The 12675-nt window shown below is 38.6% G+C and overlaps 1 protein-coding gene and 1 pseudogene across 1 annotated transcript; both read right to left on the bottom strand.

Annotated features, from left to right (window-relative positions):
• Positions 1-3489: 3489 nt before the first annotated feature.
• On the bottom strand, positions 3490-5888 carry LOC117624344 (annotated as a pseudogene).
• A 111-nt stretch (positions 5889-5999) lies between these two features.
• Positions 6000-7667, bottom strand: LOC117624345 (serine acetyltransferase 1, chloroplastic). The gene is made up of 2 exons (XM_034355530.1): positions 7540-7667; positions 6000-7461 (listed from the first exon to the last, which is right to left on the bottom strand). The coding sequence occupies exons 1-2, from the start codon at positions 7586-7588 to the stop codon at positions 6281-6283; spliced, it is 1230 nt and encodes a 409-aa protein (XP_034211421.1). The 5' UTR covers positions 7589-7667; the 3' UTR covers positions 6000-6280.
• Positions 7668-12675: the final 5008 nt, after the last annotated feature.

Consider the following 12675-nt stretch of genomic DNA (forward strand, 5'->3'; position numbering starts at 1 on the left):
ATGGATGGTCGGATTGACCACAATCGTGTAATCGCGTAATTTCCAAATCTTAGCCCCAAGGTTCGCGATTTCGGAGTATCCGGGACTCCGATTCAAAATCCGTTGAATCCTACACGATTCTGAATTTATGTACAATAACATATCTGAAATTGAGTGCGATCCAACGGTTCAACAGTACTGAACCCGGAAGTCGCATAATATGGAAAATCCGTCCAAGGCTCAAACGGTATCCAAATTGACATCCGCGAAATCCTACGCGCTCGTGACAACATGAGGATCGCAACAATACATAAGGTCACTGCACTACCCTCACTCACGCGCCGCCACATGCGCCGGCAGCATTGGGTGTCCAAAGCGATAACGTCTCGTCGGAAAAACTCAAAACCACAGCTCCAAACTCCTATCCTAGGTATAACACCACATTTGGAGCCACTTTTGTTCTTGGACCTACCCCAAAAACTGGCCGGAAACGGCGATCACGGAGGCCGAAACTCGGCCAAATTTCAAATTGAAAACTGGGCAATCTACTGTTAAAATTGATGCAAACCTATCCAACCATCAGCTAGAGCACGAAAAATAGGTAAGAATCCATACCTTACTCGACAGATTTGGAGGAGAATTGAAGGAGATCGAAGGGTTGGAAGTTTAGCCAAAACTGGTCGGATTTCCTCTTTTTCCGGCCAGCGCCGGTCGGTTAGTGGGGGAAGAACGGTCGGGACGTGACGGCGAGGGCGAGGCGGTCCAGTTGGTACCGGCGCCGTGGCTCGGGGTGGCCTGTGGCGGTGGCTGGGTCAATCGAAAGGGGCAGCTGGCGCGGAAGGGAGGAGAGAGAGAGAGGAGAGAGAAACTGAGGGGGAAGAGAGAGAGAAGGGATAAAAATCTGATTTTTTTTGTCCAAATTACCGTTTTGCCCTTCACGGTATTTTGACCGTATTTTCTTCGATACAACTCCAATTCGAGTCCACTCCGTGTCTACGGACTCGTTTTGTCGTGCTATACGCAACGGTATAAGTGAAATTGTCAAATTCCTTCTCGGTCAAAAAGTCAACTTTTTTTCAATAAAATATGGTGAGGGCAAAATCGTCTTTCTTCAAAATAAATTAATAATTAATTAAGGATTTTTTGTTTTGGGTTATTACATGATCCATTTAACAAAGATCATTCAAAAGGATGGTAAAAGAATACGCCTCTGATGTTTACTATATACAAAGAATGAAGAGCAATATTTTAAGCATCGACTAGCTCATCCAGAAGGGATATCTCGTAGACATGGAGAATAATTTTCTGCTAAAAAAACCAAACATAGAAACCACATTATGTCCCAAAGATACATGTGCCTTATATATATATAGGGGCTGGATCCGTGGCATCATATTTTTGACACAAGTTTTGACACAATTTTTGGGCCATTAGATTACTACCAAGAAAAGAGATTATGTTTCCAAGAAAAAAGGGAGGAGAGAGAAAATTATTTTATTTTATTTTTATGAGAGAGAAAATAAAATTAATGATTATTTATTTAAAACATTAAAACTATTTGTCATGTCAGATTTAATCTCAACCATTAAAAGTAGAGTAATATAGCAAAGGACCCACTAGTGTAGTGGTTTGGAGTATTTACTCCCTCAGGCAAGGTTCTGGGTTCGAGTCCTAGCACCCGTGTTGTGTGTGTGAGTTTAATATGCTATCGCCCCTTTCAATAGGAAATGTCCTCAAAAAAAAAAAACAAAACAAAAACAAAAGTAGAGTAATCTAATGGCCCAAAAATTGTGTCAAAACTTGTCTCAAAAATATGGTGCCACGGATCCGCCCTCTATATATATACAGTTTTCTGTATTATTTTTTTTTCCCTTCTTCTCAGAACACCTTGATCTACCATCTTTTTCACGTTCCTCACCCTTTTCCCTTCTATATCTTTAATTAAAACTAAAACACATAGCGAAGCAGACGACACGGAGGGCTGGCAAAGAACGAGTCTGAATGGCCTACTAAACCATATTCAGAACATTGGATACATGTGAACCATGATCAAATTCTAGAACTTATTATTTACCTACAGGATCTAGTTACTTCTGTTTCTGGTGTAAATAAAAGCATGCCCTCTATGCCGATGCCATGTTTGATAGGACCCCACTCAAATTCCACTTTGGAATCTGAGCCGAACCCTGTGCGTGTCTGACACCTGGCGAGTGTTGGGAACAAATGACCTAATTGCCCTTCTTTTCAAAACTTAACTTCATATTAGGTTTGACTCCTACCAAAAATTCGGCAGAGTCTCCCTTGTAATTTGTTCTTTCTCCAAAATTTACACATGTCAACAAGCACTTAAATATATACACCAACTGCCAGTATACATATATAAATACGTTCTGACAGTTAAATACATCCTAGGGCAATATCAGAGCAACTATACAAATCAATTTACAAGGAAGGTAACAACTTGTGAACCAAGAACCCTACATCAAACTGAGGTAGTGCGGGAAGCGGAAACTGCGCTATAGTGGCTCACAGATGCACGTCTACTGCTCCTAGTCCAAGCTAGCTGGACCTCTTGAAGGTCCCTCTTGCGAGTCTACCTGGCCCCGGGTGCCTTGGCTCGACAATCAATTCCACCTCTAAAGCCCTCGAACGAAGCTTTCTGTCTCTTGAAAACCTGAGTTGTGGCGGCCGGAGATGGCCGAAATTGGCGTCAGGAGTTGCTGTTTCGAAACAGCCAGAAATGGCTGGATTTTGGCTCTGTTTTCGATCGATTTCTTGGTTTAATTGCTTAGAATCATGGCTAGATACGGCTATATATGAAAATAGGAGAGAGAGATGAAGAGTTTGCAAGTTGTGGCACTCGATTTGGTGGCTGGACGGAGGAGAAAATTGAGTTTGAAAATGGCTGTTCGTGATATTCCCAAAGGAGAAGAAAAATCTGGGTTTAAGAAATCTGAACTTCGAAACATTTACAATTATGCCACTAGACTTCTGTAGACCATATCTTCTTTGTTACAACTCCGATTTGAGCTCGCTACATGTCTATGGACTCATCTCGACATGCTCTATGCAATGGTGAAATCGAAATTCCCATATTCCTTCCCGATCAAAAAGTCAACTTTTCTCCAATAAACCATTCTAGGGGCAAAATTGTCTTTCCTTCTAATAAACTAATAATTAAATATTATTTAAGGACCGGGTTGTTACAATGTTCCTTTAGGCCCCGTTTGATTCATGGAATGAATTTGAGGGGAAATCATTCCCCATGTCATTCCCCAAGGAATGGAAATGGAAGATTCCTTACCAACGTTTGGTAATGTTGGGAAAGTAATCAGAAAATATCACTTTATTTCCTTTTCCATGTTTGTTTTGAGTAGGAATGAAAAACAAAGTTTGCATAAATTTTCAATTATACCCATATTAAATCAAATAAATAAAAAATGCATTTAATGATATATTGTAATTCTAAATTATTGATGGGGATAAATTGGTCATTAAAAATATGTATTTAATGTTAGCTCATTTTCCCAAACTTTCCCATGATGAGGGAAAACAAAACCCAAGTTGGGAGGATGGCTTCACTTTCCCCCCTACTTTCCCATGAGCCAGGCAACGATTTCTCATACCTAGACTTACCAAACATGGGAAAGCAATTGATTTCCTATTCCCAAGTCTCCTTTCCCATGAACCAAACGGGGTTATGTTCTTAAGCACTTGGCTCCGGATGATAAGGAGTAGGAATCAAGTGTAGTTCTTCCTTTTTTCTAACTGTGACGCCGAAAGTCTCGGTCATGTCCAGACCCTCTTGCTTCATTCCATTGGGGAGTTTCCAATCAAAATGGTACAGCAGTTGTGCAACTGGAAGCTCAATATTTGGTATAGCAAACGTTATGCGCGGACATATCCTCCTAAATGGATAAATTCAAAATTAGTTCCCCTGAAATCAACTGAACTATCAAGGAATCTCTCTGGACAAAATGTTTCCGCTTCAGTCAAATACTTAGAATCTCTTCCAATTGCCCATGCATTTACAATGACTTTGGTTTAAACAGGTATCCCATATCCATCAATCTCACAACTTTCACTAAATTCTTTTGGAAGCAACAAAGGAATAGGAGGGTGTACTCTCAAAGTCTCTTTGATTACTGCCTTTAAGAATTTCAATTCCTGAAGACGGTTTTCCTCGACATTGCCTTTTGTACAAAAGACCTGCCTCACCTCTGCTTGTGCCTTTCTCATCACTCTTTGGTGTTTTCAGCATTTCTGACATTGCCCATTCCACTGTCGATGATGATGTTTCACTCCAAGCTGTGAAAATGTCCTGAAATAGAATACATGTATTTCAGTAGTAGGACCAAACATCATTTCTTGTACATGTTGCAAACAATTTTAGTTTAAACCAGTTCCTCCTCGTTAGGTTCTTTCTAAACCGATGTCATGCCCATTCTTTCAACAGCAACTGAGGGGAATGTGTGTATGAAGTAGATTGAGTGAAGAATACATAGAGTGAAGTGAATACATAGAGAAGTGCATTATTGGGTGCCTAAGTAAACTTCGTTAGTGGAAGTATGAAAAACTTGATGATAAATACATAAACATAACATAAACATACTAACCAGGAGAACCGCTTTGATATTGTTCATTGTTAAAGGAACTTCAAGCTCACCATGCTCCTGCAGATCCAAAAGGACACCTAATAGATCATTTGCTTTGTCCTTGCCTGTATTCTCAGCTTCCTCCTTGCTGGCTTTATGCTCTTTGACAATGTTGTCAAGTATCATGTCAATTTTCCTATGAATCTTCTCAAGTTTAGGCCTCAATCCCACTGATCACTTGAAGTATTTTTATAGAAGGGAATACATCTGCAACCTTGAAACCTCCAGTTGCCTCTGCACCTTCCCTGACAGCTGTTATGAGCTCTTCTTGGACGTGGTCTTTGCATTTGTTATCAAAGGCCACTCTAGCAGTAATGCCATATGTCATGGAAAAGATTTTCTCGCCAAGGTTTATAGGCTATCCGATGTTTGAAGAAATAAATTTGAGTAAATCAGATACCTCTTCATCCCTGATTGATTGGAATGAGTCTACCTGTTTCGAGTTTAGCAGCACAGATCCGCAAATTTTCCTCATCTGTCTCCAGTAATCTCCATAAGGTGCAAAAGCAATGCCAGAACCACCATAAGAGATGACATCCGTAGCAAGGAGGAGCGGCCTGTAAGAAAAGATGCTGTCATGAGTTCTCATAATCTCCTTGGCAGCTTCTGGTGCAGAGATCACAATAGCTGAAACTTCTCCCAATTGCAAGTGCATATGGGGGTCCATAGATCTCAGCCAAGTCTCTCAAGGTGTGATGGGGTAGAGAACCAACAAGTTGGTGCATATTTCCCTGGAGGTAGCTTTAAATTGGAATTCTTGGTTCTGTGTCTCTTGCATATCTTCAATACCATGAAGATAAAGAGGAAGATGGTGAAGAGGGTAGGGAAGGATCCAGTGGGAAATTGAAACTCCATGTAGAAAATGTAGAGAAAAGAGAGAATTTATCAAACGTGACTCTGCAACTAATGTTTTATACATGTTCAGGATTATAGAAGATGTTTCATGCAAGATTCTGTTTTGACTTTTAGTTCTGTACTTTGGCTGTGTGATTGAAAATGGACAGAAGGTAAAATAAAAATAAAAACCTACGGCTGATAACCATTTTTTTACTTTTTTGGATAATGGTGTGTGAAATGAGCAATAAAACTCCAAACAGTAAAATGTGATGGGGAGGAACTTGCAGCTCCTTCTCATCTCTTGGCCACTTGCATACTTAAGGCCAACACATTTGGTTTCTCAAACATATTCTTTCTGAATGTTAGTCTTTTACTGGGAAATTAAAACACAGATTTTGTTATGTCTATAGCTGGCACATTTGAAGAAGAAAAAAAAAAATAGAAACCACATTGTCCCAAAACACATATGTTGTTGTTATATCTATAGAACACAGATGTTGTTGTAAAGATCAAACCAGCCATCACAGATTCACAAGTAAAAATACTACTTCAAACCTTCATATCCATAACAGATAATAGTCTCAACATCTTAACATGATACAAAGAGTACATAAAATCACAAGAAGCCCAGCAACACAAACCAACAGCTGCTTCAACATAACTTACCAGCTTCAACGCACTCTGTTTGCTTATTAGGAGAACTTGAGTTCTCACTTAAAGCACAAACAGAAACAAGCCCCAAAATACACAAAACCAACTCACTGAAAATTCAACAGGCCCAACAACCTAAAATGAGAAGAAACAGGCCTCTAAATAACATAATCAGACCACTCAGACATGTTGTAAGTATGGTCCATGGTGTAGCTAGGAATCTTGTCGTGCTTGATTGGATTTTCTTTCCCTCCAAGCAGCCTAGCTGGGTTCCCAACTGCAGTAGTCCTTGGAGGCACTTCCTTTAGAACCACAGAACAAGCCCCAATCTTTGCCCCTTCACCAATTTTGATGTTCCCCAAAATACAAGTCCCTGCCCCAATAAGCACGCCATCCCCAATCTTTGGGTGCCTGTCCCCTGAGGCCTTTCCAGTCCCTCCCAAGGTCACATTGTGCAAAATTGACACATTGTTTCCGATCACCGCCGTCTCGCCGACAACAACTCCAGTAGCGTGATCGAGCAAAATCCCATGTCCGATTTTCGCCCCGGGATGAATATCCACCGCAAAAACCTCAGATACCCTGTTCTGGATCAACAAGGCCAAGACCGTCCTGCCCTGTGACCACAATTTATGTGCAATCCTATGCGATTGGCATGCAAGGAAGCCCTTGAAATTCAAGAAACAGTGAGTATAGCTTACGCAAGCTGGGTCCCTCTCTTTCACTGCCCTTAGATCATCCTTCACGGCCTTGATGACTTCTTGATCCTCTGTGAGCACCCCCATGAAAATATCAACTAGAGTACCAAGAGAGAGACTAGAATTGCTCAGTTTGACAGACAGATGATTGGCTAAGGCACTTTCTAGAGATGCATGTGCCAAAATTGAAGCGTAAATGAAATTTGACAACATGGGTTCTTGATTAATATCTGCCCGAGCTTCATCTTGCATTTTCAGCCATAGCCCATCGCCCTTGTCTTCATCTTGCTCAAGATCATCCAGGATTCTGCGTGTATGTGTGGTTTTTGTGCGATTCTGGCAAATGGGTAGGCAAGAAACTTGATCTGAGAAATTGCCACGGCAGAATCTCATGAACTGGTACGGATCTTCGTCCGTTTTGGACCTGTTTGGATCCCGAGAAAGTGGCTTGTTTTGGGGTGAGCCAGTTCTTGAAGTGTCAATACAGGCAGCCATGGGATTCAGGATTGCTTGCTGTTTGGGAAGTGAGGAAATGGGTGAAAGGAATTGAAAATTTGTGTGGACAGAGGAGTTGGGTGAGAGAAGTTTCTGGTTGGAGAGAAAAGGGGAAGCCTTATATAGGCTTCGAGCTACGGCCAGACCTTTCATGGAAAATCAGAGATTTTATCGCGAAAGTCGGAAGAAATTAATAAACAGATAAATCAAAATGAAAGAAATACCTGGATTGTGTGGAGGCTCCGTGGAGAAGGCCTGGTCGTAAGGCAGCATTCTCTATAATTTATAGAGTCACTGTCTCTGCAGAACACGTCAGGTCATTCGTGTATGGCTTGCAATCTCACATACATCTAATCTTGTGTACTGTCTTTTTTCTTTCTTTCTGTTGGTAGTGGATCATTACTTTTTCATTTTGGTTGGGTCCAAGTTTTTTTTTTTTTTTTTTTAAATCTAACAAGGACGAAATTGCAAGAAAAAGTCCTAACGGCTAGAAATTAAAAATGAAAAGATCAAAGGTGATCGTACAAATATGATTCTATGGAGAAAATTAGTCATAAAATTCTAGTTTTTGCACCACAAGGTTATCTGCTTTTTATTTATGATTCTTCCAATTTGGGTACCATCAATAAGAGCAAATAGTTGTATTGATCAAAATACGTGAGATGTAGTTTGTATAATGGGAGGGGTAAGTTATATTTTGAAATAAATAAATAAAGAGCTTATTTTTTCACCTCTATTTTCTCCACTTACACTCTTTTTTGCTTTTTAATCAATTTTGTTCTTTTTGTTCTTTCTTTTTCCTATTCTACCCTCATCCTCCATTAATTTAGGGTTTATGACTCAAGGAAATCCTTGTGGTAGTTAACTAGGTGGAACAAGGGCTCCTAGCGAGGCTCAAATAATCATTGTCGGAAGAGGTGGAGTTGCAGGGGCTCACTCTTGAAAAGTATAGGTGCTGTGAACGGACTGTTTACCTTAGTTTGGATCTTGCTGAGGTGGGGGCTCACTCTAGAAAAGTACAGGTGTTGTGAACAGGCTGGTTACCTTAGCGAGATGGTTATCTTGGCTTGGATCTCGCCAAGGTGGAGATTGTTAGTGTATATGGCTCGATACAAGTCATTATGTGTAAATCCCACATTGGAGAATACAACAATAATCTACAGTTCAAATATAGGTGATTCATCCTAATTGCATTGAAGCCTTTTGTGATACAACCCCACACCTAAAAGTCTATCCTTTCTAAGTAATTAAGGTGGGGACAATATTAGTGCATGGTTTGAACGGATAATAGACTCTTATTGAGCCTGACGGAATTTTTTTTTTTTTTTTCGATAAACAGGTTTAGCTTGAAATGATTCATATGCACATACAAATATCATGAACCTACCCATTTTATTATCTGTAACTTCTTTTTTCTTTATCAAAAATGCAAATTCATTAGATAAGTTTTATAATTGCAACCAACACATCCAAAAAAACCAAGCTGGTAAAGACAACAAAACCAACAACCTCAAAAAGACGAATAAAAGCCGCACAAACTACTATAAAATCCTTCAATAAAACTAAGCATGATCCCAACTCAATCCCACAAAACCAAAAACAACCAAAACCTTTAAACAACTCATAAGCCTATAATAAAGTCATTGATATTTTTATCTATTTTTTGGTGAATTTCAGTTTATCAATCTTAAGGTTAAAGTTTTTTTTTTTTTTTTTTCCATTTACATTCTTTCGTGCTTCCGTACCACATCAAGTGGTATTAGAGCCAAAACAAAAACAAACATTAATCAGAATATTGATAAATGGAAAACAAACGTGAACCCTAAAATTGATAAATTGGAATCCACCATAAAAGCACTGGCGGACCCAATCAAAGACAACTGTGGGCAGCTGCCCACACTTTCAAAAAAAGCTTCCGCCGTATAATCCCACCTAAATTCTCAATTTTTAATTATTTTTAGATTCTTCTCAAGTGAAAGCCCCCCGCATGGCCAATTCTATACATACACTTTAAGCCCAAAGCTTATATTAAAGAAGAAAAATCCTAAACCCTATATTAAAAAAGAAGAATAGAAAAACCACCAAGTTCACTCATTCTGTAATTTTGTGGAGAACCCAGTTGCCAAACTTATTATTTGACAAAAGTCTGCAGCCCAATGAATCAAACTCGCTACTTCAATTGATTTTACAAGTTAGTACTAAATTGTTTTTTACAAACTAAATTCATTATATTCTTATTTATATGCAATGTTTTCAGAATATGAAAAGTTGTCAAGGACAATTGTAAATTCACTTATTAGACAATGTTATTAATATTCAAAGTTTGAAATATTTTTTGTTTGATTATATATTGGTTGAATTTTTTAAAGCCCCCAGATGAACGAAAGTCTGGGTCCACCACTGCATAAAAGAGTAAATAATCTCAATGATTTTATTAATAAAATGAATTTAGCTTAAATAGAAAACATAAAAATCCTAAAATCTTAGGATTTTACCAATTTTGAACCAATTAACCACCTTGTTCAATGTGATTCCGCCACTGATTGTAATACATGCACATGATATTATTGATACACTCACATATTGAAGTATATTTTTTATTGCTATATTTAAAAGTATAAACTTCCCGAACACTCATTTTGAAACACATGAATTAGTACCACAGCGTCAAAAATTATAGTTATAAAGAAAAGTTATTCATTTTGTAAGCTATGGTTAGCATTTGTAAATATAATAATTAAGAGCATTTATTCTGCATTCCTTTTTTCTTCCTTTTCCAGTTATCATCTCTTTAGTTGGCTAAGAGAATTAATTAGATGTTAATCCAACTAGCTTTAGTCTGAATTAATAAGAATATAATTATGTCGTCGTCAGAGTTGTACACGAAAAAGAAATAAATATATAAAAAAAAAGGAATTTTTCATACGTAATGGGTTACATAACCATAAACAGTGAAGAAGTATTGAAGAAAGGTAGATGAATGATTCCTCCTGCCGTGGAAGTAAAGGAGACCCAGGACCGACGAATCACGTACGGTCAAACGCAGCCTTGAAAGTCCTAAGCCAACTTGCTTTTGTGAAGCGCCACTTCATCCCACACGTCATAGTCTCCTTCAATCACTTTTACACCACTTCCTCTAGCAAGACACCACGTGTCCTTATCCAGACCTATGATTAGCATTTCGAAGAAAATCAACCACAAGATTTGCACGCGCTATTGTTTTGTTTTGCTTTTCTTTTATTTTGGAATTGTTTATGGGAACACCCATCCCTCTGTCTCTCTCTCTCTCTCTCTCTCTCTCTCACTAATCACTCCCTTACACGAGGAAGAGAGAGAAAGAGGATATAATTCAAGAAGAATAATGCATAAGCTTTTTTTACAGGAAGAATATATAATTGCTAATGTGTTATTACTATCTTTATTTTCTTTTTTTGGTTTGGTTGAAATGTAATTTAGAGTTGACCATTATGCATGTGAGTGTGATTCATTCATGCTTATGAATGTTAGGTTAAGTTTATGAATTTTTAATACCTGGTTCATGTATATATGAGTTATGAAATATGAACTATACCCGTGTAGAAATATGACTTATAACAAATTTTTATTTAATTTTTCAGTTATAACTTTTTTTTTTAATGTGGAAATAAACTAACAGAATTTAGAACCCTGAGTGCACGCAAGCCCAAAAAAGTCCAGGTAAATTGAGTTCACAACCGAAATCAAAAGACTACAAACCCGAAGTTTAGACGAGGTCAAGGAGTGACTAGTTATAACTTATACCCATATAGAAATATGAACTAAATAAATACATATATATACATATAAAGACTGTATTTAATGCAATATTATAATTTATTTATTTATTGTAGCCGAAGGCGATAGAATTTTATTAATAATACAAGATAAAAACAAATACAAACAAAATAAGGCTATGTCCTAAAAGATTAGGTGAGCATCTTCACACATAAGGGCGTAGTGGTCATCAAACTACCAAGGTAGCCTACATTCTCAGCCGCAAGCAGGAAAAGTAACCTTGTCACCTTTAGAGCGGCCCTCGGTCCCCCTAAGATCATACCCATGAAAAAATTACTTGCTACAATCCTCATACAAAGCATCAATAATTAAATCTGGTGGTTCTTCAAATCAAGTAGTAGTTGATCCAATGTGTTAAGCAAATCATGCTATACAATGAGCCACCTCGTTTCAGTACGGCAGATATGGGTAAAACCATCCCCAGTGATCTGACTTAGCAGCGACTTCGTATCCTCCATAATAGGTCCAACTATGGACATATCAACCGAAGAATGACGAAGTGTTGAGAATATCTGGTGGGAATCGTTCTCAAAAATAATATTAGCAAATCCCCTTTCCACCGCTAATGCTGCACCCGACCTGACTGCGATGGCCTTAATATGAAAGGTAGAAGAGACTTCATCACAATAGATGGCCTACCTAGCCACAAAGGTGCCGGAAGAATCTCTCACCACCACGCCCAAGCCCCCCTATGAATTTCCTGGAGTCCAAGCCCCATCCACATTCATCTTCAAAGAACCCCCCCCAATGGCTTCCTCCAGCTTTGGACATGCTAGGTGCCCCCTTCATTCACTGTCTTTTTGTTAGCGTCCCCTTCATGCTAGGTTATGTAATGCTCCAGCTACCTTCATGCGATTGATGAATGAGGTGCTCCGCCCTTTCATTAACGACTTCGTCATTGTATACTTAGATGGCATTCTCATATTTAGTGTCACATGGGAAGACCATCCTCATCATATTGCTTAAGTTTTGGAGGTCTTGCAAACAAATCAGTAACAGTTAAATAGTAATTTGGGAAACAACACCTTGTATACCTGGGATTCATTGTTGGTGCAGGAGAACTGAAAATGGACCTAGAGAAAGTACATGTGATTTCTCAATGGCCTACGCCCCATTCAGTAACTGAAATTTGGAGTTTTATAGGTGCATGTCAGTATTTGAGGAAGTTTATTCAACACTTTTCACAAATTGCAGCACTCTTACATTCTTTTACAAAGGCCAATCAAAAGTTTGAATGGTCAAAAAACCATGAAGAATCTTTCTAGTTGTTGAAACGAAAGATTATAGAGGCCCTAGTACTAGCATTATAGAATTTGCATAAAGCATTTGAAGTGGAAGCAGATGCATTGAACTATGTCATGGGAGCCATATTATTTTAGGATGGGAAACCAGTGGCATACCATTCTGAGACGTTTAGTGGACCAGTATTGAACTATACGACTAATGACAAGGAGCTGTATGCAATGCATCACGCAGTGAAGCATTGGAGAGCTTACTTGTTGGGAAAAGAAGTCGTAGTTCACTTAGATCATAAACCTCTTCAGTTT

This window comes from Prunus dulcis, chromosome 4 (assembly GCF_902201215.1).
Source record: "Prunus dulcis chromosome 4, ALMONDv2, whole genome shotgun sequence".
In the NCBI taxonomy this organism is placed as follows: domain Eukaryota; kingdom Viridiplantae; phylum Streptophyta; class Magnoliopsida; order Rosales; family Rosaceae; genus Prunus; species Prunus dulcis.

Bases quoted from the DNA above. Each gene is read 5' to 3' on its own strand.
- LOC117624345 (XM_034355530.1), bottom strand. From the start codon at position 7,588: ATGCTGCCTTACGACCAGGCCTTCTCCACGGAGCCTCCACACAATCCA. The intron at 7,462-7,539 runs GTATTTCTTTCA...TTTCCATGAAAG, and splicing joins GGAGCCTCCACACAATCCAG to GTCTGGCCGTAGCTCGAAGC.